Below are 22,790 nucleotides of genomic sequence, written 5' to 3'. Positions count from 1 at the left end.
GCGGCCGCGCCGCTCGGGCCGGCCGGAAGCGGCGAGCGGGACCGCGCGGGCGGGCGCGGCGCTGACGTGGCGGCGGCACCATGCGGGGCGGCGGCTCGGTGAGTGCCCGCGGTTCTCCCGCCGGTTGCCCCGGGGAGCGCGGCTGGGCGGCGAGCCAGGGGCTGCCGCGAGGTGGGCTCCGCCGTCGGGATGGCGGGAGCGGGCCGGCGCCCCTGGGGGTCTCGTTGGGCCTGGCTCTGGAAGGAGAGCGGCCTGGCCCGGCGCGGGGAGCAGCCCCGCTCTGTTCGCGGGCGAGCGGGACCCGCTCCGGGCTGCCGGGGAGCGGCGGCGGCAGCGGCCACTTTCCGCCCCAAGGCCGGGCCGCCCCTGACTCTGCTCGGCTCAGGCCTGGCATGGGCCCGCAGCTGGGCACTGCTGACGCCTTCGCTGGGGCCCAGAGGCCTTCGCTGCAGGACAACGGAGTTCATGGAGCGTGCGGGTGGCAACGGGAACGTGGCGCTGGACACTGAGCCCTCCCGCGCGTCCCGGGGACGCTCGGGGCCCGCAGGACGCCCGACGCTCCCACTGCCACCTCAGGACCCGCAGGTCCTGTGTCAGAATCCTCCCGTCGGGCAGTTCCTGCGCTGGGCTTAAGCACCGCGTGCCTGGGCTCGATGCTGGGGAGCAGCCCGTCTCCGGCAGCAGCCGTGTTCCAGCGCACCGGAAGGGCCTACAGCCCAGGGGCAGAGATCGCCCTTCTCCATCTTTCAGGCTCTGAGCCGCTGTTTCTCTTCCTTACCTGTGCAAGGGAGGTGGCATTTTTGTTTTTCCTATGTCCAGCCCTTGGGCATTCCTGCATACATTAGGTCTCCTCTTTAAGTGGGAAGTACACTGTATAAATGAAAAAACATTCAGAACTGAACTTAAACACCACTTTCTATAGGTGTTTCCTTCGTAGTTGCTGCTATCAACGTCTCAGAAAGGAATGTCTGACAGATCGTCTGCACTCTCCTTTTTTATTGCAGATCCTTTGCTGCCACCAAAGTTCTGTGTACTAATCTTCACTTTTATGCAAATTTTTTTTAGTTCTAAAAACCCCATGAATCTTAAAACATGTGCAACGTTTGTCGGTCATTTTGGTTCTTCTAATGGTAGACTAGGTCAGCTAATTTCAGCAGACTCTGTCTGCCTCTTTCTTCAGTTTTATTGTTGTAACTTCGTAGCCTTGATTTTTTTTCTGGCTGCTCCTCAGTGAGGTTTCTCCACATTTCTCAGTTCCTTAACATTTCCATGAGGAGCGTCTGGGGCTGGAGTCCCAAGGAGAGTCTGATGCTGCACAGACAGTTTTAAGAATTCCTCTAAATGTTTGTGTCAGTGTGTGCTACTGAATTTGTTCACTGATGGTTGGAGTGTCTCTTACAGTTGATCACATGCATCACATTTTTCTATAAAGAAGACGTAATTTAGCAATTTTTTTTCTTTTTTTTCCCCTTCTTTTATTTTTTTCTGCCAGTTTCTTAGCCAGTTCATGTACATGGCAAAATACTACCTCTGTTCACTGAATTGCAGTTTTGGTTTTCATATGCTTCCATTGGGCAATGATTTTTGTTTTTTTAGTCTGTATAACCAAGATTTTTGTCCTGGGTTTTCGAATCAAGAATGACATTGCGTCATTATTAGCATTTGGAAGAAGGTGATGATTAAATACAAAGGGTAACAGTGAATGGGCTGACATCAGACTGGCAACCTGTCACTGGTTTAAATTTAAAAATAAATTTAAAAAAAAAAATAACTGGGAGGAGCTGTTGACTCCCTTGAAGGCAGGAAGACCCCACAGAGAGACCTCGACAAATTAGAGGGCTAGGCAATCACCAACTATATGAAGTTCAACAAGGGGAAGTGCCATACTGTGCTCCTGGGATGAGGCAACTCCGGATGTACAGACAGACTGGGAATGAGATGCTGGAAAGCAGTGCTGGCAAAGGGCCCTTGGGGGTCCTGGTGGGTGGCCAGTTGGGCATCAGGCTCAGCATCGCCAGCAGGGTCAGGGAGGGGATTGTCCCACTCTGCTCTGACCTGGGGCAGCCTCACCTGCAGTATTGGGGCAGTTTTGGGCACCACGATATAATAAAGATATTAAGCCCTTAGAGAGCATCCAAAGGAGGCAGCAAAGATGGAGAAGGGCCTGGAGGGGAAGCCGTGTGAGCAGCGGCTTCGTGTGTTCAGCTGGAGAAAAGGAGGCTGAGGGGAGACCTCACTGCAGTTGCAACTTCCTTGGGAGGGGCAGGCACTGAGCTCTGCTCTGTGGGGACCAGGGACAGGACTCCAGGGAATGGCTGGAGCTGTTCCGGGAAGGTTTAGGTTGGATATTAGAAAAGGGTTCTTCACCCAGAGGGTGGTTGGGCACTGAAACAGACTCCCCAGGACAGTGGGCGCAGCACCAAGGCTGTCAGAGTTCAAGAGGCATTTGGAAAATACTCTCGGGCACATGGTGTGACTCCTGGGGAATGTCCTGTGCAGGGCCAGGAGTTAGACTTGATGATCCTTGTGGGTCCCTTCCAACTCGGCATATTCTGGGATTCTGTGAAATGGTTGTCCATGCACTAGGAGCAACATATAGCAGATAAGTTGTTCATACTGAATTGGGAATGTACATTTAGATAGGTCTGTTAAATTACATGTCTTAATAGGAGCATAACAAATGGTAAGTGACAAAAAAAATCTTTGTTAAATAAGGAGTCTGTGATGTGGATAAAGTGAACATCTGGACAGCTGATGGAGTATGGCAAAGTGAGATTAATGAAAAGAGCATGAAGAAGACTAGAGACAACATTCTCAGCAACATCCATGATAAATACAAGAATTAATTAAGGAAAAAATAAGCACTATGTAAGAATTAACAAGTTAGTATCTAAAATATATGTCACCGTGTGATAAAGTCTAAGCAGAAAGTACGTATGGCTGAATGTACTGGAGACAAAGAACACTCCACCATTTCCCATTGCAAGAGGAAGAATTGGTTTTCATATCAGGAGGGTGGAGGGGCTCATCCCTCTTTTGATTCCAGTTCTCATTCAGCTGCAATTGGAAATGTTAAGCACTTCCACTGTTGTGGAAAACAGTGGTTTCCTTTTGGAAGGGTGGTGTATACACATCTGCAATGTGCAGGTGATTGGGTTTGACTGGAAAGTGAAACGTGCTGAAAGAAGACAGTGATGATGCTCATGTCAATTGTTCTGTTTTGTTAGCACACCAGGACTGGACATCACAGACAGCAGAAGGTCAAGAAGTCCTTGGAAAATAAAAAGTATGTGAATGTTTCTTGTCTAGTTTGACTGAGGATAAGAAAAAAGCTGACAGATTCTTATTGAAAAATTGTATGTGGTCTTTATATAATATTGTGAATTTTAAGAGTTTAGTTTGTGTGATAAGAGTCTCAACTGACTCTGCTTATTGGTTTATGGGAAAAGTGCTTTTCTGACACTTCAATGTGGGTTTTTTTAAATTTTTTTAAAGGGTTTTAACACTGTGAAGATAAATATTTTAAGTCCAAGACCACATGGTCTTCCAAAATCTATGTATTTTGGGTGTGATTGTAACTGAAAAGCTTTAATTTGAGAATTCCTCTTCCCATGCTTCTGCATTATCTCCTTAAATATAGTATATATTGGTCTGACCTGGTACTGTCAACGTCCCCCACTTATTAATTCCTGAATTGATGGGTTAAAAGTTGAGCTCCATAGCTCAGGGTGTGGGAGAGTATTTATGGAATGGCTGCCACAGTCATCACTCAAGTGATCTACTTATTTCAGTTTGTGAATTGTAGTAGCAAAGTGTTTCTGTTCTCTGTTTTTTTCGTCTTTACATTAATGGTATTTGCCCAGAGAATAGATAGTCTGTGTTTCTTTGACACCCATCAGTTTGCTGTTACGTACAGGAGTATAAATGTCCAGGCATGTCAAACCTGAGAGAATTATTTGAGAACAGTGAAACAAAGTTCTGTTTGATCTCTAGGAAAAAAATTCAGTGCCACTGATTAATCTGAATTAGTCTTAATGTAGTTTGATTTGTGGGATATACTATAAGGTTGTCTTCATTGTGGAAAGCCTCGCTAGTTAAAATTCTTACTAGCATTAAGGCTTTTAATTGTGTAGTGCCAGCCTTGACTCTGGGAATAGAGACTGAAGGAGATCTTGCCCTTTGTGAGATGGAAGATGTCTCTTTTGTAATGATGGGCTGCAGAAAAATTTTTATATTCTACATTGGTTGCTTAAAGATAAATGCATATTTTTAAGTTGAGATTCACTTATGCCTGCTTCTAAAGTTGAAGGTTTGAGGTAGAAGGAATATTTTTCTGCTCCTCTTGAGAGCTTACTAATGACATTATCTAAAAGATGTACTGAAAAATAACAGCGAAGATGGTTTATCTTGATGGCATTTTTCAGTTCCCAAAACACAGGAGATTTAGTGAACTATGGGATGGATGAATTTTTAGAATACTTGGGAAGATGAAAGGGGTATTGTCTGTCAAGTTATTGTGATTGTGTGTATATATATATCCATATACAGATGTGCGTCCATATACATAGGTTTTCAACTTGATGTTTTCCAGGTCTAAGCAGTTTGAGGAGGTGGAAACTACTGTTCTAGGAGTGAACAGTAACTATGATGACACAGTGAGCAACATTTCTTCTGCCTCACCGAAGGGCCCAGTGAACGGGAGCACAGAGTCCAGAAGCAAGCGGACCATTCGCAGACCTGCTTACTGGCTGGAAATGAGAGGAGTGAAAAACAGTGTTAACAAATCTCCAGAGAAAAAAGGTACTTATCACTGTTGGTTCAATGCAAAATGTTCTTCTCTCTTGTTCTTTTGTGAGAGATTAGTTTGCTTCTGAAAGATATGCTGCAGTTCAACCATAAATTACAAGTTTCCTAGTGCTGCTCATGTATTAGAAGAAATAAACTTCTTCCACTGCAGAAATATGGGTACAATTCTCTGACATTACACAGTTCCTTTTGAGTGACTTGTCTATTAAAACTGATGATTCTGTGGCTGAACTCGATTTTATCTGTAGAAGAGATAGGTGGAAGAGTTACGCCAATCATATCAGAAAAATGCTTTGAGAGCTTTGAAAATAGAACCATCAACACTGAAGATGGGCAAAGGGGACCATTCAACAATATTTGGGATTAGACACAACTTTTGTGTTTGATAGGTTATTATTTTTTAAGGGTGTCTTTATTTCTTTTATTTTCTTATTTCTGTCATTTATGGTTTTCTGACTGGGAGTTGGGTCTTAAGTTGTTATAGGAACATTCAGATTTCCTGGCCTAGGAGCTGTAGGCAGAGAGCAAAAACTACAATCTGCTTTATTGTTCTTTCTTCTTATCTCTAAGTCAGAATCTGTATTCCATCCTGTTGTGGGGAGAGGCAAATCCAGTAGCTTGATAGAAACAAGATTTCTGCAGCTCCACACCCCCAGATCCAGCTGGTGGCAAGACTGTGTGTGTATTCCTGTAAGAATAAACGCAGACATAAAACATACATACACAGCAGCCACACAGATCAGCACTCACACAAACAGCACCAACAGCCTCCATCCTGTTCCCTCTCTGGCTGATCAGGATGAAGGTGTGTAAGTGAGAGAAAAGAAGCATATAAAAAGGTATATATAAAAGCAGTACATGTATATGCATGTATGTTTGTGCGTGCACACATGTGCAATGTGGATCTCTCCTGCAGCTGGACTTAAACACTTAGTCTACTCAGTACCTGGCCTTTGGATCCCAGTATCCTCAGTTACTGCTACATGGAGGTACTAGCCCCTGAAGCCAGCAGAGCCGTGCCGGGGGGGTGGGTGCAGACCTTACAGACAGACTCACACTCACAGAGTGCAGGTGAGGTTTTTATGACATAACCTGGCACCTTCTGGGTCTCATCCCGAGGAGGATTATTTTCCCAGACCATGCTGTGGCACTGCTTCTTCCATACCTTCTGTGTCAGAGAATTGCAGGCTGTGGAGTGCCTAAATGTTGCTGAGTTAGAAGACTAACTCACTAGTTAGAGTCTAACTCACTGGTGTCCAGGTGCCTTACAAGAACTACTCTTTTTTTTAAGTATTGAATCCAAGGGTAAGATGGGGCAGCGTAGACTCAAAGACTGAATACTGAGAGTGAAGTGTTTCTGTTCTTACTTATCAGGAGAAGTATCATTGAAAGGCAAGAGGAAATCTGAGCAAGGGGAAGGCGAAGATGTTGAAGACTCTCCCAAGAAGAAGCAAAAAATTTGGGGTAATACAAATAACTTGTAATTCCTAACTACAAGCCTCCAAGTACTTCGGACTTCTCTGCCCAAATGTCATCTTCTGCAGTCTTCAAACTTTATTTTGGATTCTGGATATTTTCTTCTAGGAGACTGTTGACTAGTGTCTGCTTTATGGTGGGAGATGATTGTTGTAATTTCAGTCTGTCTTAGAAGTCCAACAAAGGGAGGGAGGAAAGGAAATAGGGGAAGTGTAGGCTAGTCTGCATGGTTTCAGTTTCCCCGAAAGATTGTAGACTAAATAATCAGACAGATTACTTGTAAACGTCTGGAGATTAGTGAGTAGATGATAACAGCAATATGGGTTTGTTAAGAAATCAAACCCAAACACTTTTCTTTTGCCACAGAGACGGAGGGGAGAAATGCTTGATATCATAGGCCTTTCATTCCTTCAAAAGGTTTGTCCATCAGTAGTTAGGTGCAAAAGGAGATGTACAAGTGGTGAAAGTAGGAGCAGGTGACACAGGAGAAGTGTACATTTGCTTTCCAGTCTTGCACAGATGAGGTTAGGAAAGCCAAGGCCAACCTGTATTTGAATCTTGGAAGGCATGTGAAAGGCAACAAGAAAGGATTCTACAAGAACATAAACAGCAAAGGGAAGACTAGGGGAAGCATGAGTGTGCTGCTCACTGGAGCAGGAGAACTGGTGACAAAGGACATGGAAAAGGCTGAGGTACTCAATGCTTCCTGTGCCTCAATCTTTATCTGTTACAGGAATCCTTCAGGAATCCCAAGAGCCTGAGACCAGACAGAGGGAAAGTCTGGAACAAGGAAACCTTACACTCAGTGATGGAGGACGAGGTTAGAGCACTTAAACTGGATTTATCAAATCATTTGCCAGCAGCCCTGGTTAAGGGGGAAGGTCCCAGAGGACTGGAGGTTAGCCAGTGTGACACCCATCTGCAGGAAGGGTCAGAAGGAGGATCCAGGGAACTACGGGCCTGTTGCTCTGAACTTAGTGTCAGGGAAGGTCATGGAGCAGATTATCATGAGTACCATTATGTGGCACATCTGGGACAACCTGGTGATCAGGCCCAGACAGCATGGGTTTAGGAAAAGCAGGTCCTGCTTGACTAACCTGATGTGACAAGGTGATGCATTTCACAGGTGAGGGAAATACTGTGGAAGTTATTTACCTGGACTTTAATAAAGCCTTTGACACCGTTTCCCACATCATTCTTCTGGAGAAACTGGCTGCTCATGGCTTGGACAGGGGTGCTCTTTGCTGGGTAGAAAGCTGGCTGGATGACCGGGCCAGAGAGTGGTGGGGAATGGAGTGACATCCAGCTGGGGTCACTAGTGGTGTCCCCAGGGCTCAAGATTGGACCATTGTGGTTTGGTATCTTTATTGGACAAGGGGATTGAATGCACTTTCAGTGAGTTTACAGATAACACCAAGAGGGCTCTGTAGAGGGATCTGGACAGACTGGATCAATGGGCTGAGACCAACGGTGTGAGATTCAACAAGGCAAAGTGCTGGGTCCTGCCCTTGGGTCACCAAGGTCTGCCCCAAACCCTGTGCAGCACTACAGGTTTGAGGCAGAGTGGCTGGAAAGCTGGAAAAGGACCTGGAGGTATTGGTCAACAGTGACTCAACATGATCCCAGGTGTGCCCAGCGGGGCAGGAGGCCAGTGGCCCCTGGGCTGTCCCAGCACTGCTGTGGCAGCAGGGTCAGGGCACTGCTGGGGCACCTCCAGTGCTGGGGCAGCTCTGGACCCCTCACACAAGAGACACATTGAAGGGCTGGAGCATGTCCAGGGAAGGGAACAGAGCTGGGAAGGGACTGGAGCAGCAGGAGCGGCTGAGGGAGCTGAGGGGGCTCAACCTGGAGAAAAGGAGGCTCAGAGGGGACCTTCTGGCTCTGCAACTCCCTGACAGGAGGGGGGAGCTGGGGGATCGGGCTCTGCTCCCAGGGAACAAGGGACAGGAGGAAAGGGAATTGGCCTCAAGTTGCACCAGGCTTAGATGTGATATTGGGAACAGGTTTTTCCCCAAAACGGCTGTCCAGCCCTGGCACAGCTGCCCAGGGCAGTGGAGGAGTCCTCATCCTTGGAGGGACTTAAAAGCCATGTGGATATGACCCTTGGGGACATGGATTAGTGATGGCCTTGGCAGTGCTGGGGAGTGGTGGTCTTAAAGGGCTTTTCCAACCTAACAATTTATGATTCTAAGTTCCATGGGGCCTGACAGGTTGCACTGAGTGCTGAGAGCTGGCTGATGCCGTCGTGAAGCCACTCTTGGCTGTCTTTGAAAGGTCGTGGCGACTGGGAGAGGTTCCTGAAGACTGGAAGAGTCTTCAAGGAAGTCTTCACTTGTATCTTCAAGGACAGAAAGAAGGAAGATCTGGGGAACTACAGGCCAGTCAACTTCACCTCAGTCCCTGGGAAGGTGATGGAGAGATACATCCTGGAAAGCATTTCCAAACACATGAAGGACAAGATGGGGATTTGGAGTAGTCAACATGGATTCATGCTGGGAAAATCCTGTTTAATCAACCTGATAGCTTTCTACAATGAGGTCACTAGTTTAGTGAAATAGGAGTATAGAATGATGGTTCACAGTCTGTCCCTAGATTCAATTCTAACTATTGATTTTGTCACCAAGGACTTGGAACTATGTAGGCAGCACAAAGCTGAAAGAGATGGTAAGTGTATCAGAGAAAAGACTGAAAGTGAAAGTGGTCTTGAGGTTAGAGAAACAATTTAAAAATAGAACAGAGAACAATGTATAAAATTAAAAATTCTGTAGTTTGGGAAGAAATGCTATCACAGCTGTAAACCAAAGAACAATCTCCCAGGAGTCAGTGCTTCAGAAGAGGATTCAAGATTTATAACAGATCAAAAGCTGAATAGGGACCAGCAGTGTCATACTTGTTTTTAAAAAGGCAGATGTTAGACTGAGAACTTCGAGAGGAATGTAGGGTTCTCAGACATGTGAAGTAATTCTCTTGCTCTACTGCAGGGTCACACGTGGAATGTTGTTTCCAGCAGCAGGCACTTCAGTTCAGGAAATGTGTGGTCCAGCTGAAGAGGTCAGGGAGATGAGAGCAAAAAGCATAACCCATGAGAAAATGCTGAAACAATAAAAGTCGTTTAGTCTGAAGAAGATAGGAGTGAGTAGAGAAATGGGACTTTCCATTTGGTTGTCATTGTGCTCAGCCAAACTGTGCACAGAGGATGTTTCAGTGTGAAGAGTTCCCATTTCCTGAGCTTTGTGTATGAAAAACCATACACCTAAAAATATCTGGGTGGGACTAATGTCTGCCGCTGTAAATAGCCATGGATTTTGAAGGGGAGTAGGAAACATAATCTTGAAATTCCTTTAAAAAAAAATTGAACATTTCTGAATGAGTAACTTTGAGACAACAGGCAAAATAACAGCCTTCTAGCAAAAAGATCTGGTTTTTTGTAACAAAGCTAGCAGAACTAAGTCTTCTGGTCTGTCTTGTTTGTGTTATAGCAGGAAAAAACCGGCAAGCTGGAACAAAACAAAACTCCAAAAGGAAAGGCCGCTGTGTTCAGAAAGAGACAGAAACCTATGGCACAGGTAAGAAGAGGCAGTTGCTCAGAATTGTTTATAAAGCAGCTAAAAGATAAATGTGATTCTAGGATTTGTATCTGAGCAACAGCTTATATTTCTGGTGTTTCCATTTGGTTCTTTGCTTTACTGTTGACAAGGAAGAGCTGGCTGCTGTCCTTTTGGCACCATGTCAGTACTGCAGAGCAGGACTGGAGGGACTGCACACTGCCTGAGTATAGTTCCACGTGCTTTTGCCACTGCATAATGGAACAGTGAAGGGGGAATCACTTTTTGAACTGAAGAAAAGCCTATTAAAACAGTTGCATTTAAAACCTCATAAAAATATTTATATTTTTTACTCAGCAGAATGTTTGCAGGAAAAACTCTGTAGCTGTTGCTGTCAGATCACCTTTTCTGGGAACCAGAGACTCAAGCAGTCTGTCCTAGAAAAGTAAAACTAACCTTGACTCAGTGAGTGGAATCACTCGGTATTTGTAGTTCACAGCACTCATTAAACACTCCAGTTTTCTGCCAAGTGCTGTTTGATTCACAGACTTTTCCTCCAGCCACCTGGGGAGAGACAGCCTTGAGCTGCTATTACTGGGAAAAGAGGAAAGCCTTTGGATCTTGTAATGGTAAGAATTCAGGCAGATGGTGCTAAAACACTTTCTTCCCAGAACCAATTTCAGTAATTTATAATCCTTGTGGATTATATGCCAAACTTTTGCTTGGCATTTTGCAAAGAGGCCATGAAGTGGAAACCATGTCACACAGAGTGCTTTTCCGTGGCTGTTGACCTGGTGGCGCAGCTAAGCATTCATAGAGTTATAAAGATCCAGTTGGTAGAGAAAAACCATAGACTTTGCCTGAGACTGTTCAGTCACATCTGTGACTGCTTTTGCTGGGAAAACCCTTTTGCCAAAAGACAAGTTTACTCAGCGTGCTAAAGTAATTGTGTAACAGAAATGAACAAAGGAAAAATCTCTACCAGACAAGTGGAAGAACACTCCTAACAAGGGACTGGTAGGATTAAAGAGTGTCATGGTTTGAGAGCTCCAAAATCTAATTCCCTAGTCCAAGCCCCCTCTCACATCTCAACCCAGTGTGAAATGTTTTTTCCAGACGTTACACGAGACTCAAAATGGGGGAAAGGGGATGTATTACAATGAGTGAACAAAATAAATACTACAATACTTTATATACAATCTTAGCTATCTCTACCATGACATAAGTATTTACAATGGATCAAATCTCTTCTCCCCTCCAAATAAAAGTCCAGGAGGGAAGAAGGAAGATCCTTTCTACTTTCAAAGCAGCAATGTCTCTAAGGCAGCAGGCATCTATCCTCTTCTCATGCAGCAGTAGCTGGATCTCTGCCAGTACTCACGAGGGGTATCCAAGCCCCCTCGGCCACTCGTTTCCAAGCGAGGTTCTCCTTCCATAGGCTGTGTTCACCAGGACAAGGGTCACTTCACTACGTCATCACAAAGCTCAGGGGTCTTCGTGACGGTCCTTATCTTCAGGGGATTCAAGTTCCCTACAGAGCTCTGTGCTCTGTCTCAAGCAGTGGGGGGGCAAGGTCACCCTCCACATTCTTCTTGGAGCTTTTCAGCCCCTCTCTGTAAGTGCTGTAGCACTTTAAGACTCTTTCAAGTAAGAGTCCATCATCTTCCTCCTTTCTCGGAGGTCTCAGAGGGGTATGGGGTTTTATTTCAGTTCTTACCCCAACTTCCTCTCTCTCTCTGCTGCTGCCGGCTCTCGTTCTCTTTCTCTCTCTCCTTCCAGGAGTTCTCTCTGTGTTCCAGCCTGCCTGTTGTTGCTGCTTGGTCTTATCTCTTCTGGCTTTCTGCCACCACTCCATCCACTGCTGTTCTGCTGCTGCTTTTCAGTATCTTTTGCTGCGGCTCACAGTGGAGAAACATCCCCCGGCTCAGCTACAGACACTTAGCCCAGTCTAACACTGCTCCAAGTCTCTGCAGCCCCCCCCCGCTGTGGCCCAGCCCCCAGTGGGGCTCCTGCTGCTTCTCCTCGTGGCTTTCACAACATGGCTACTTCTTCTACAACAAAACTACAACTACCTTTTCTTCCATTCTGGTTGTGATATGTTTATATTTTGCAGAAGCGCTCATTGGGTAAAACCTCAAAACTTCAAGGGTCACCACCCCCTGGGGTTTTACCATTTTATAACTTCAGGGGGAAAACTGTTTCCCCCCACCACAAAGAGTTTTGTAAAATGCTCTTCCAGAAGGAGTGATGTGTGCCTTGTCACATGACATACTTAAAGCTGCAGATGAACTACACCTATTGAAGTGTAGCTGGACATGAGTTTGGTAGCATGTGACCTGTTTCTTTCCAGAGTTCATTGTGCACATTGAAGGAAAAAAAGATTTTGTGTTAGCAGTTACATTCCAAACGTTGTGTTTTGACAGGTAGTATGGAAGAACAGTGGTCTTTGGAGATTCAGGACAAAGGCCGAGTTACCTGTCCCACATGCCGGGCTGTGGTGAGAAAGACTGTAGAAGGACTGAAGAAACATATGGCAAACTGCAGGCAGGTAAGAACACGAGAGATGAGCAATTGTTTCTTTACTTCTCTTTATCTTGCCACGCTGTTTTGTGTTGGATTTAAAACCAGTTTCATCATCATCATATCCCTAAGCAAGAGTCCTTTATACATCTGTAAGGGGCTGTGCTTGGTGCTTCTTGGTCCAGCCTTTTGCTGGAGGTTTGGGGTAGTGACCAAAGGTGTAGCTACTTCATTGTTCCACTAAATTTTAGACTCTGTAAAATCTGTTCTTAGAGGGCAGTTACCAGGTCCAAACCAAATGTTATGCTCTCCTTCTCTCTTTCCCCAAAGTTTCCCACTGCTTTGATTAATTAACACTGTGTCCTTGTTTATTTCTAGGAAATGTTCACATGTCATCAGTGTGGGAAGCAGCTGAAGTCTTCAGCAGGGATGAAATACCATGTCATGGCAGACCATAACAATCAGGTAACACAACTGCTGTGCATCTAAAACTCCTACAGGAAGAACAGGCTTTTGTTCCTTCCCTGGCACACACAGAAACAGAACATGGGGTGGTTTTTTTCAAATGTTGTAGCTATTCAAATCTTGTCTGCCTATTATTTTTCCTGTGAGACTTGACATCTGAAAAACAGTAAAGTAGGGATGCCACATCGTGAAAAGAGGGGATGAATTTCTGTTTCGACTGATAATAAGTCATGCATAAAAGGCATTCTCGGTCAGAAAGGAAAAGATTGCTCCTTAGGCTGCAATTTTCAGTCCTTTGCTAGAAAGCAGGAGGTTGTTTTTTTACATCCAGAGCAGACTAGATTTAAGTTCTTTACGACTTCAAAGGTAGAAAAGCAGAACCAGAAATTAATTCTTGTCTCTCTTTACTGTAAAAATACCAATGTTACAATCTGCTTTTCATCTTCGCTGTTACTTTAAAGAAGGTACTGTCTCCTGTTGTAGTTGTGAAGAATTAGAACTTTTGAAACAGTTGTTTGGGTAAGGTTCAGAAAATTCACAACTGTAATTTTTTACACAATTCCCAGTACTGCAGTTTCTGAACCTACAGCTGTATTAGTAAATGGTACAGACCAGGGATCATATTCAGCACCTGAGGATTAGGTCTGTCACTCAGTTCTAACTTTCTATTCAGTCTAAGTGTAATATTGGGTAGTGTAGGAAATAATATACAATAACCATCAGAGAGAGAATAAAGAGCTTGAGCTGTAGTTTAGCACAGATAAATAAGTGTTACAAGCAGGCTTTACTCAGGCTAAGTGGAAACACTAGGACCAGTAAATGTTAAAGATGCGTGATTTTCTGTCAGTTTACTCCTTTTAAAGATAATTCAGGTTTGGTTTAACCCCAGCCAGCAGCCAAGCCCCACGCAGCCTCGAGCTCACTCCCCCACCCACAGGATGGGGAAGGGAATTAAAGAGTAGAAGTGACAAAACTCATGGATTGAGATAAAGACAGTTCAATTGGTAAAGCAAAAGCCATGCACACAAGCAAAGCAAAACAGGGAATTCATCCACTGCTAGCCACAGGCAAACAGGTGTTCAGCCACCTCCAGGACCACAGGGCTCCATCACGCGTCATAATGGCTTGGGACGACCAACGACATCGCTTCGAACGCTGCTCCCCTTCCTCCTCCTTCCCCTAGTTTTATATGCTGGGCATCATACCATGTGGTCTGGAATATCCCTGTGGCCAACTGGGGTCAGCTGTTCCAGCTGTATCCCCTCCCCTGCTTATGCGCCCCCAGGCCACTCACTGGCAGGGAGGTATGAGAAGCAGAAAAGACCTTGATGCTGTGCAAGTGCTGCTCAGCACTGACAAAACCATTTCTACGCTATCAGCCCTGTTCTCAGCATAGATCTGAAACACAGCCCCATACCAGATGCTGCAAAGAATACTCCACCCCAGCCCAAACCAACACAGATATGGAAAGTGATCGTTTAATAAATGCACATCCATAAAATCATAAGTTGCAGACATTTAATTATTTTAGAAGCTTTCCTTCAGTAGAGTGTTTAGTAGTGAATTCCCTATGAGAAAAACTGTAAATGCTGAGTATCATGTGTTTTCCATTCATCTTTCTGCTGTGCTTTAGCCAGTTATGAAGGAGGGAGAGGAAGTGGACGAGCAGCTTGAGCGAGACCGCCTTCGGAAGGTTTTGAAGTGTATGGGAAAACTGAAGTGTACAAGGGAGGTAAGCTGCATTGTGCAAAGTGTGAATTAAACAGCAGTGGAGGTATGAACATAGAACAGGAGAGTGCTGTTGGGTATGCTTTGGTGCTGGCCAAAGCAAGGTTTGTTTCAAGATCGTAGCTATGCTTTTAAGACAGAGTCACATAGAATCATAGAACGGTTTGGATTAAAAGAGACCTTTAATGATCATTTCAATGCCAATTCTTTGTTGCAGATTTTGTCTATCTGAATAGACTAACATTAAAGTTTTCTACCTGCTTGTCTCTGTTCTGTCAGGAAAAGTGGTAGTACTTTGGTCAGCAAACTGTGTATACACTGGTCTCGTGATCACTTGGAGAACGGTTTTCTTCCATGTATATTTCTTCTGTGTTGACAGGGCTGCACAGGCAGCTTCACCAGCATAATGGGATACCTGTATCATGTTAAAAAATGTGGGAAGGCTGCTTCTGAGCTGGAGAAAATGGCTATGAAGTGCCATCACTGTGGAAAAGCATACAGATCAAAGGCAGGACTGGTCTACCACCTCCGCTCTAAGCACGGGCCGGTGAGTGCACCTGACCTGGTTATCAGGGGGCTGTGGGAGGACCTCAGCCTCTCAGACTTGAGACACACGTAAGCTTTTGTCTGCTACTTTGTTGTGTAATTACGGATCACAAACCTTTGCCTTTTCCTGTCTCTCTGGAGTAGTCCTTGATACTTTCCTTCTAGCAGCAGCTGTTTCTTTTCTTTGACTAGGATGAAGCTTTTAATAGTAAATTGGCGTGGCAGCAGTAGACTTTCCCCGACCTGACTTTTGCTCCATGGAAGAGTGATACTAACATAACTTGTGAGATGCTTTTCTTTGCTCTTAAAAGACCCACCATTGGAGCAGAACAGGCAGTGCTGTGGTTGTTGTCTACAAGGGTTTTACAGTGAATGATGAGATACCTTTCAAGACCAGTGACTGCATGAAACTTTCTGCTTGAGCTTCACTGCTGTGACCCCCCTGAACAGATCTGGGGGTCTGTCTCACTAGTGGGATGCACTTCTGTCCTATGTCTGTGACAGTGAACCACAGCTGCTGCAGCATTTTTATGAGGAATTTGTCAGAATATTTATTCCCAGTATTTAATGTAACTGGTGGAACTAGTAATGTAAATGGAACTAGTGAAGGAGGCTCACCTTTTTTGGCCTTCACTGCAGGTCACTTTCCTCCATGAGGAGAGAAGAACAGGGAACCTGATAGAAATGAAACAGGAACAAAACAACACAGGCAGAGTTCAGAGGAGATCTGCAAAGGTGGCAATCTACTATCTCCATGAACTGGCTGGAGAAGAGCTGGCCAAAGAGTGGCCCAAAAGAAAAGTTCTGCAGGACTTGATTCCAGATGACCGGAAGGTACAAGGCCTTAAAAATGCTTTATAGATTTGAGTTTTTACCTTCATGTCAGATGAGTCTTGTACTGGCTCCTGCCCAGTGTTTAGTGGCCCATGGAAAGCAGTATGTGTTGTGGGAGGGATTTGGTTTTGCTCTCTTTCACCTTAGATTACAGTACTACGGCAGCAGCAATTGCTGTGGTGTGTTTTGTCCAGGCAGGCTGTAATGACTGTAAAGTCCTATTGCTGGAATTTTCAGTGGACACAAGGAACATGGGCAGTTATGGGCATGATTTTGCTCATAAGTCATGGGCTACACATCACTCCAGCCACACTGTGATATTTCCGTGTTTCAGGCTTCAGAATTTCCAGGATCATCTTTTAGACTGTAAAGGAAACCTAAGGGAAAATGATGCTTTATGATTTCGGTGGGATAAGTACATTTAGGGGAATTGCTGTAGTCAAGGCTATGGGAAGTTTCAGATTCTGGTATTGGGAGGGTTTTCCAGTTTCAGTTATGTTTATAGGCAATCAGTGAGACAGGAAAACATTGGTTATTGTGATTTTGGCTGCTAGAGTAGAAGAAATAGCACTTCTGTCTCACAGTCTGGAAGAGGAAGAGGCATAGCTGGCAGTCTGTGTAGCCAGCGTTGCTTCCAGCTCTCAATTCCATCTCTATCTCAGCTGAAATACACTCGTCCTGGACTGCCCACGTTTAGTCAAGATGTGCTGTGCAAATGGAAAGCAGAGATAAAGATGTACCGAAGAGTCCACTGCCCAAATCAGGTAATCCTTAAATGTTTCTGAAGCCTCAAAGGGGACAGATTTCATGTCTCTATGAGCCAATAGGCTTTCCACAACCGTGAAACTGCAGTTTGTCTCTCTGTGGGAGACAAATCCTGCCTCGTCTCAATATGATTGTTTAGTATAATCAAGACACTTGGGGATGTCAGGGCATGCTCCTTTTGCCCTTTCTATCCAAATACCCTAGTAATGATCCTTTGGGAATGTGTGTGTTCACTTCAGAGCCAGTAACCTGGTGTCAGACTAGTACAGCTTTTGCATCCAGGTGGGAGCTGATCCATTTGGAGGTTTGAGCAGTGGAAAAATGACAGGCCCCTGCCTTTCTAGCTAAATCTAATTGTAGAAGGGAGGAGTAGAGGGACTTTGTCTGGCACAACACTTAAGCTTTCTTCATTCCACTAGACCAGCTCTAAACCCCATCCAGCCTGGCCTTGGACACTTCCAAGTGTCAACAGCTTCTCTGGCCAACCTGTGCCAGGGCCTCACCACCCTCACAGGGAAGAATTTCTTCCCAATATCCCATCTAACCCTGCCCTCTGGCAGTGGGAAGCCGTTCCCCCACTGTCCTGGCGCTCCAGACCCTTGTCAAAAGTCCCTCTCCAGCTCTCTTGGAGCCCTCTAGTAATACCATGCAGTAATCACCAGTCAGATCCCATGAGAACAAATGGCCCAGTTGGTGGAGGTGATGGTGGATGTGACCATGTGGTGCACACTGTCCGAGAGCCAAAGGTCAGTGGCAGCTGCCCTCTGGGTTTGGTGTAGGGATGATGCCTTCCCCTTGCCCTACCCCACCCCCAGCACTCTCTTCCCAATTATCAGGCTTGCATCCTTTCCAAGTATCAGAATTGCAGGACTATGCTGTGCATGGAGCTGTCTCCAGGGAGCAGCTGTCCTGTGTCACCAACCAGTAACCCAATAGCTTGTCTTGCTCGTCCCTCCTGTCCCAGGGCCTGGTACCCTAAGACTGATGCCTGAAGCTCCCCATGGGACAGGCCTGCAAAGCTGCCTGTGAACTGAGACCGGCGATGTTGGGCACTGTGCCCCTGCTCTGTGCCACTAGAGACACGAGCAGCATGGGAGAGAGTACCTGCCCATGTCTTGTACCTGCCCCTCTGCTTTATTTGAAATTAATCTCTGTTGCACTTCAGGCAAAAAGCAAAGTATCATTTTAATCAGGCTTTTGATAGAGGGTGAGTGTAGCTGTCACAGGAGTCTCTTCATTATGTCCAAAGGTGCTCAGAAACTGGAAAAACAAATATTAAGCTTACTGAAAGCTTAACTCTTTTCAATGGTCTTTTTACCGGAAGCTTTCTGGCTTTGTAGGACTCCATATCTCCCTTCCTCTACCTCTCTTAGCCCTTTTGGAATTATCTTCTGGACAATAAGACCTTGCGCAGGAAGAAGTGATTTCTTACTAGAATGTTACTGACATGCTTTTTTTATTGTTTCAGGGTTGTGAATCTGTGTATGGCAGTGTCTCAGGACTCAAATCTCACCTCGGCACATGTACCTTGGTTGGTAGCCTTCCTGTAACAGCCCCACTGTCCCTGTCCTTCTGATATCCCTTTGTTCAAACTGTTGTCCTGCCGTCTGCTAATCTGAGATCCTCACAAGTTCATAAAATCACAGAACGGTTTGGGTTGGAAGGGACCTTACAGATCATCTCGTTCCAACCTCCAATTTGAGTGCTCCCCTATGTGCTACTGAGGCTGCCGTGGCAAACACTGCTTGAGACCAGTAGGAAGCACCTTAATGGCATCCCTTACAATGAAACAGCAGTCTGACCTGTAGATGCACAGCTACAAGAGCAGTTTTTCCAGATACAGTGCTAGAGACCTTATGACATCTCACAGAGCAGTCCTATGCTTTGTGGGCACAGCTGGTCAATCATGTCGGTGCTCCTGGAGCTAGAGCTTTGTCTGATATGAATGAGAGTTTCTAGTTTTTACTGGGTTCTATCTGAGCAAGATTCAAATGCAATATAGAGGTGTATCAGCCTCCTGGTCAGCAATTGTTGATGGATTTTTTTGTTTTGTTTTGATGCCAGGGAGACTTTGTGGCTGGTAAATACAAGTGTCTCCTGTGTGAGAAGGAGTTCATTTCAGAGAGTGGGGTCAAGTATCACATCAACTCTGTGCATGCTGAGGTAAGGCAGGTGGAGTGGAACTTCAAGTCCCAGGCTGTTGGAGGTGGGGAGAGTATCTTGGGAAGGAAATGCTGGGGGTGTGCCCTGTTTTATTTTTTTCCTTCCTTACTGTTGGGAACAGGGTCCTAGACTGGAGTGGCCTTTGGTTTGCTTGTGTTAAACAGCTGGTCTTATGTTCCTGGTCTTACGTGCCTTGTCTCAAGCTGCTGCTGCTCAATTGAGCTCTGCAGCATTTCCCAAGCCTTTAACCAGGCAATTGCCAAATCAAATCTGCATCCTTCAGACAGAGTGACACTTGAGACACATCAAAGAACAGTGTTGTTAGGCAGCTGCCTTTCCAGATCTCACACTTCAGGAAAACTTGTCCCACAAGACAGCTTTATTATAAGCCCTGATAGGCTTTATTTGGTATTTCCACCACCATCAGTACCAACCTGTTGCCTTCTAAACCCTGCAGGACTGGTTTGATATGAACACAATGACCACCAAAAGCTTTGAGAAGCTAATGAAAATCCGCCAAAGGGAAGAGCAGAGGAAGCAACGGAAGAAACGTCCTTTGACCAGGGGCAGAAAGAAGAAAGCCGGGACCCTGGCTGCCAAGAAGCTCCCCACTGCTGGAGTTGAAAAAATGAGAAAAAATAAGAGGGGTCGTCCACGGCGGGTGAACAATGAGAGTGCGAGCAGTGAGGAAGGGGCACCCCAAGTTGCACAGAGAGCTGAATTTCCTAAAACCAGCCGCAAGCGAGGCCGAAGCAAATCCCTAGAGGATGAGAAGCTGTAATTCTAAAGCTTTTCAATTACAAGCCCCACTTCTGTCCAGCTCATAACTCACAGCACTAATATAAGCAACTGGATGTCTTTGGGACTTGTGACTCAATTCTGCTCGGCGACTTTGATATTGAAACTTTTGCCTCTGCTCAGTTGTGAGGGATTCAAACCAAAGCTGTGGTGCAGAGGCTGCCTCTTCTGGTATAGTTCCCTTGGACAGTGGCATTAGCAGTGTACTCAGTGTGATTCCTACTCTGGTTACATCCCAGTCTCAGATTGGTCACATTAATTGCTTGTTTAGTGGTTTCCAGTACAGCAGATGTCTGTTTTGTCATCTTCCTCAGATGGGTGAGATCAGGGTTCTTTTTTAGCAGTTCTCCCCATAAGGGACTGACTAGCACAATGTTTAGGTCTCTTCAAGGGGGAAATCCTTTCTTGCACAGAATGCACACAAACTAAGCAGTGCTGTGCAGAATGCAGTCTTTGGCTTGCCCTATCACTGTCCTGTCTGTTGTCAGCAAGGCTGCCACAAAAGAGCAGAGACCTTCCCAGTTTGCTGTAGCCTGTTGCACAAGGCTCTAATTCATGCACTGGTGTTTAGGCTGAGCAGCAGATGAGCACAGGTCTGCTTGGAAGGGATGGGACATGATTATTGCCTTTGTCAGGAGCCCACCGTTCCCCTGGCATCTGTCTCCTGTAATGCTGGGCATTAAAGATGCATAAAGAGTCTTCTAGTGCAGCAAGGAATAGTTGCTCTCCAGCCCTTTTTAGAGATTCACTGGCCTTTCAGAGCCCCCAGTAAGTAATATACTGAGATGGCCTTTGTGTACCCGCTGAAGCCCACTTGTTTCAGACTGACCTGGGAAACGTACTGCAAGACAGTGCACACCCGCATTAGCAGCCTGCTAGTGCTGGAACCAGGTTTCATGGAACTGCCTTGCCAGCATGTGGTTCTTTGTTGTGCCAGTGCTTCCACAGTGTCCCTTTGTCCTGCGCTGCAGATGCCACCTCCATTGTCTTACATCACCTGTTTCTTTTCAGCACCACTTCCTCTGTGCTAATGACATATATTAGCAGTGGCTGCCCTGTGTAGAAAAGGTTAGTAGAAGAGGGATCATCATTTTAAGTCATGTGTTGGCATTAGCTCTGTATTATAAGGAATAATATCTTCCTGTGCTCCATAAATCATAGAATCATAGAGTGTTAAGGGGTTGGAATGGACCTTAAAGATCATTTAATCTGCACCCCCCCAACATGGGCAGGGACACCTCCCACTGGACCAGGTTGCTCAAGGCCTTATCCAGCCTGGCTTTGAACACTTCCGGGGCTGGGGCATCCACAACCTCCCTGGGCAACCTGTTCCACTGTCTAAATGCAGCAGATGTCATAGAAGCTACCAAGAAGCAGCAGCACGGGCAATCCTATTCTTTTTCAAAGACTAGATTCTCCAGAATTTCTGTTATCCGAAGACCCACTGTACCAGGAAGTTGCAAAATTTGCACTGTCTGACAAAGTTGCTGCTGCTGAAATTCACAGTGAAGCAGGAAGCAGGTTTGTACATGTGTGTTATTACCAGCATGATCACATTGGCCCTGATGGGGGGGAGTGCTGTACGGCCAGGGTGGTCTCTGAAACTGCCTTTGGAACCAGATGCCACTGTGCTTGCAAGTGCTGCCCTGAAAGCAGACATGTCTGGACTCTGCAGGATGTGTAAGGTCTGCAGTGAGATGGGCAAGATCAGAAGACAGCAAAATAAAATGTCACCAGAATGTGGTTTCTTGTCTGTTTGGTGTGTGGTGGTCTTGGTACCATCCCTCCCTACACAACGCACCCCACCCTGCCCACAGGTTGTCCTTCCTGTTGTGGTGCTGTTCAGTTGTCTGCACAGTTTCTCCTCAGAACTCCACACATCCATACTTTGAACAAACATTCACTACTTTCCCACCCAGTACAATAAACCTAGGAATTAAATGAGGTTTTTCTTAGTGGATTTCAGTCTAGAGTCCTATTTCCTGTCATTTAAAAGTTACTAACAAGACCTCTGTAGACATGGATAATTCATGACCGCCTGGATTTTGTAGTTAATTCAGTAACTTATTCTCCTGCATAATGTGGCATGTGGAAGAAAATCATTCTCTGACAATCCATCCCTGTCCATCAGCATTCCAGCAGATTGTTTGCTGGATTGGCTCAGGCTGGTGCGAGGGGGTGAGGTCGCTGCGCAGCACAAGCACGCTGCTTGTGAGGAGTGAGGTCTGTCCAGGAGCACCTGTGTCCTGCCAGAGGGGGGCTAAGGCAGGGACTCAGGGAGACTGTGGCTGTGATCCACTGCTCTGAGGGCAAGGGGTAAGTTAGCAGAATCCCCTCCCTCACCTGCTACCCATGGTGCAGGAGATACAGCCCAGGACATGGGGTTTCTGGACTGCCAGGGCATGTGGCCAGGTGATGTCCAATTTAGTTATCCCTAGGTCCTTGTCCATCAGGCTGCTCTCTATCCATGGATTCCCCAGGTTCCTCTGGATGACATCCCTTCCCTCCAGCAAATCAACTGCACCACGCAGCTTGGATGAAGATATTACACAGCATTGGTAACACAGATCCTGGAGGAAGGCTGTCCACTGACCCAGCAAACTGGGCCTTGCTCTTACCAAAGAGATCCAGCTCTGATGGAGTCAGAGGTGATAAAAGAGACCAGCCAGTCACTCAATACTTGTTGCAGTGATTAATTGCACTAAAAATGCTGTGTCTTCTCGTTTGAACTTGTTTTAATTTCAGCCTCTGTAATCTGCCTGTACTGCTCAGTCCTGGTAACTGAAATAGTTTTATGGTATCAAAAATTTCTTCCTGCATATTTGTGCTTGTTATTAAGATATATTGGTATTTGCTTATTAGTGAAGATTTGCATCTGTTTGTTAATGAGATATGAAGGTATCCATCTTCCTGTATTTAGAGACTAGTCAAGGCCATGGAAGTAGATAGCTGGCCTCGTTTGACAGTAGAGGGTCCAAATCGACTCCCTTGATTTCTTTTGAGCCCTGGCCAGGCTTTGGCTGAAAACTAAGGAGAGAAGAGAGCCAGATATTTTCTGCACTGAATAGTGACATAAGCTTGGTTGTTTAACAGTATAAAAGCTGGACCCTCTCACAGCGCAGACAGAGCCCTCACCTGCGAGTG

At 45.7% G+C, this 22,790-nt stretch overlaps 1 protein-coding gene across 5 annotated transcripts; it reads left to right on the top strand.

The window, feature by feature from the left end:
* The first annotated feature begins 54 nt into the window (after positions 1–54).
* On the top strand, positions 55–21,392 carry ZNF512 (zinc finger protein 512). 5 transcript variants are annotated; one of them, XM_027669452.1, is made up of 15 exons: positions 55–98; positions 3,228–3,286; positions 4,592–4,800; positions 6,181–6,270; positions 7,016–7,102; positions 9,765–9,848; positions 12,251–12,375; positions 12,726–12,812; positions 14,446–14,544; positions 14,920–15,087; positions 15,726–15,920; positions 16,583–16,684; positions 18,154–18,216; positions 18,750–18,848; positions 19,306–21,392. In XM_027669452.1, exons 1-15 carry the CDS (start codon positions 81–83, stop codon positions 19,627–19,629), a joined length of 1,809 nt encoding a protein of 602 aa, XP_027525253.1. In that variant the 5' UTR covers positions 55–80; the 3' UTR covers positions 19,630–21,392. The 5 variants fall into 5 exon arrangements, with proteins under 5 accessions (XP_027525253.1, XP_027525252.1, XP_027525256.1 ...); XM_027669451.1 differs by having other exon boundaries at positions 9,762–9,848; XM_027669453.1 differs by lacking the exon at positions 55–98 and adding an exon at positions 2,528–2,829 and having other exon boundaries at positions 9,762–9,848.
* Positions 21,393–22,790: the final 1,398 nt, after the last annotated feature.

Source organism: Corapipo altera, unplaced genomic scaffold (assembly GCF_003945725.1).
Source record: "Corapipo altera isolate COAL_440 unplaced genomic scaffold, ASM394572v1 120, whole genome shotgun sequence".
Lineage (NCBI taxonomy): Eukaryota > Metazoa > Chordata > Aves > Passeriformes > Pipridae > Corapipo > Corapipo altera.
The sequence above is the reverse complement of the archived record's forward strand: the minus strand, read 5'-3'. Positions and strand labels throughout refer to the sequence as shown.

Excerpts from the sequence above, each read along its gene's own strand:
- ZNF512 (XM_027669451.1), top strand. Across the intron at positions 6,271-7,015 it reads GAAGAAGCAAAAAATTTGGG|GAATCCTTCAGGAATCCCAA; the intron begins GTAATACAAATA and ends TATCTGTTACAG. Across the intron at positions 9,849-12,250 it reads GACAGAAACCTATGGCACAG|GTAGTATGGAAGAACAGTGG; the intron begins GTAAGAAGAGGC and ends GTGTTTTGACAG.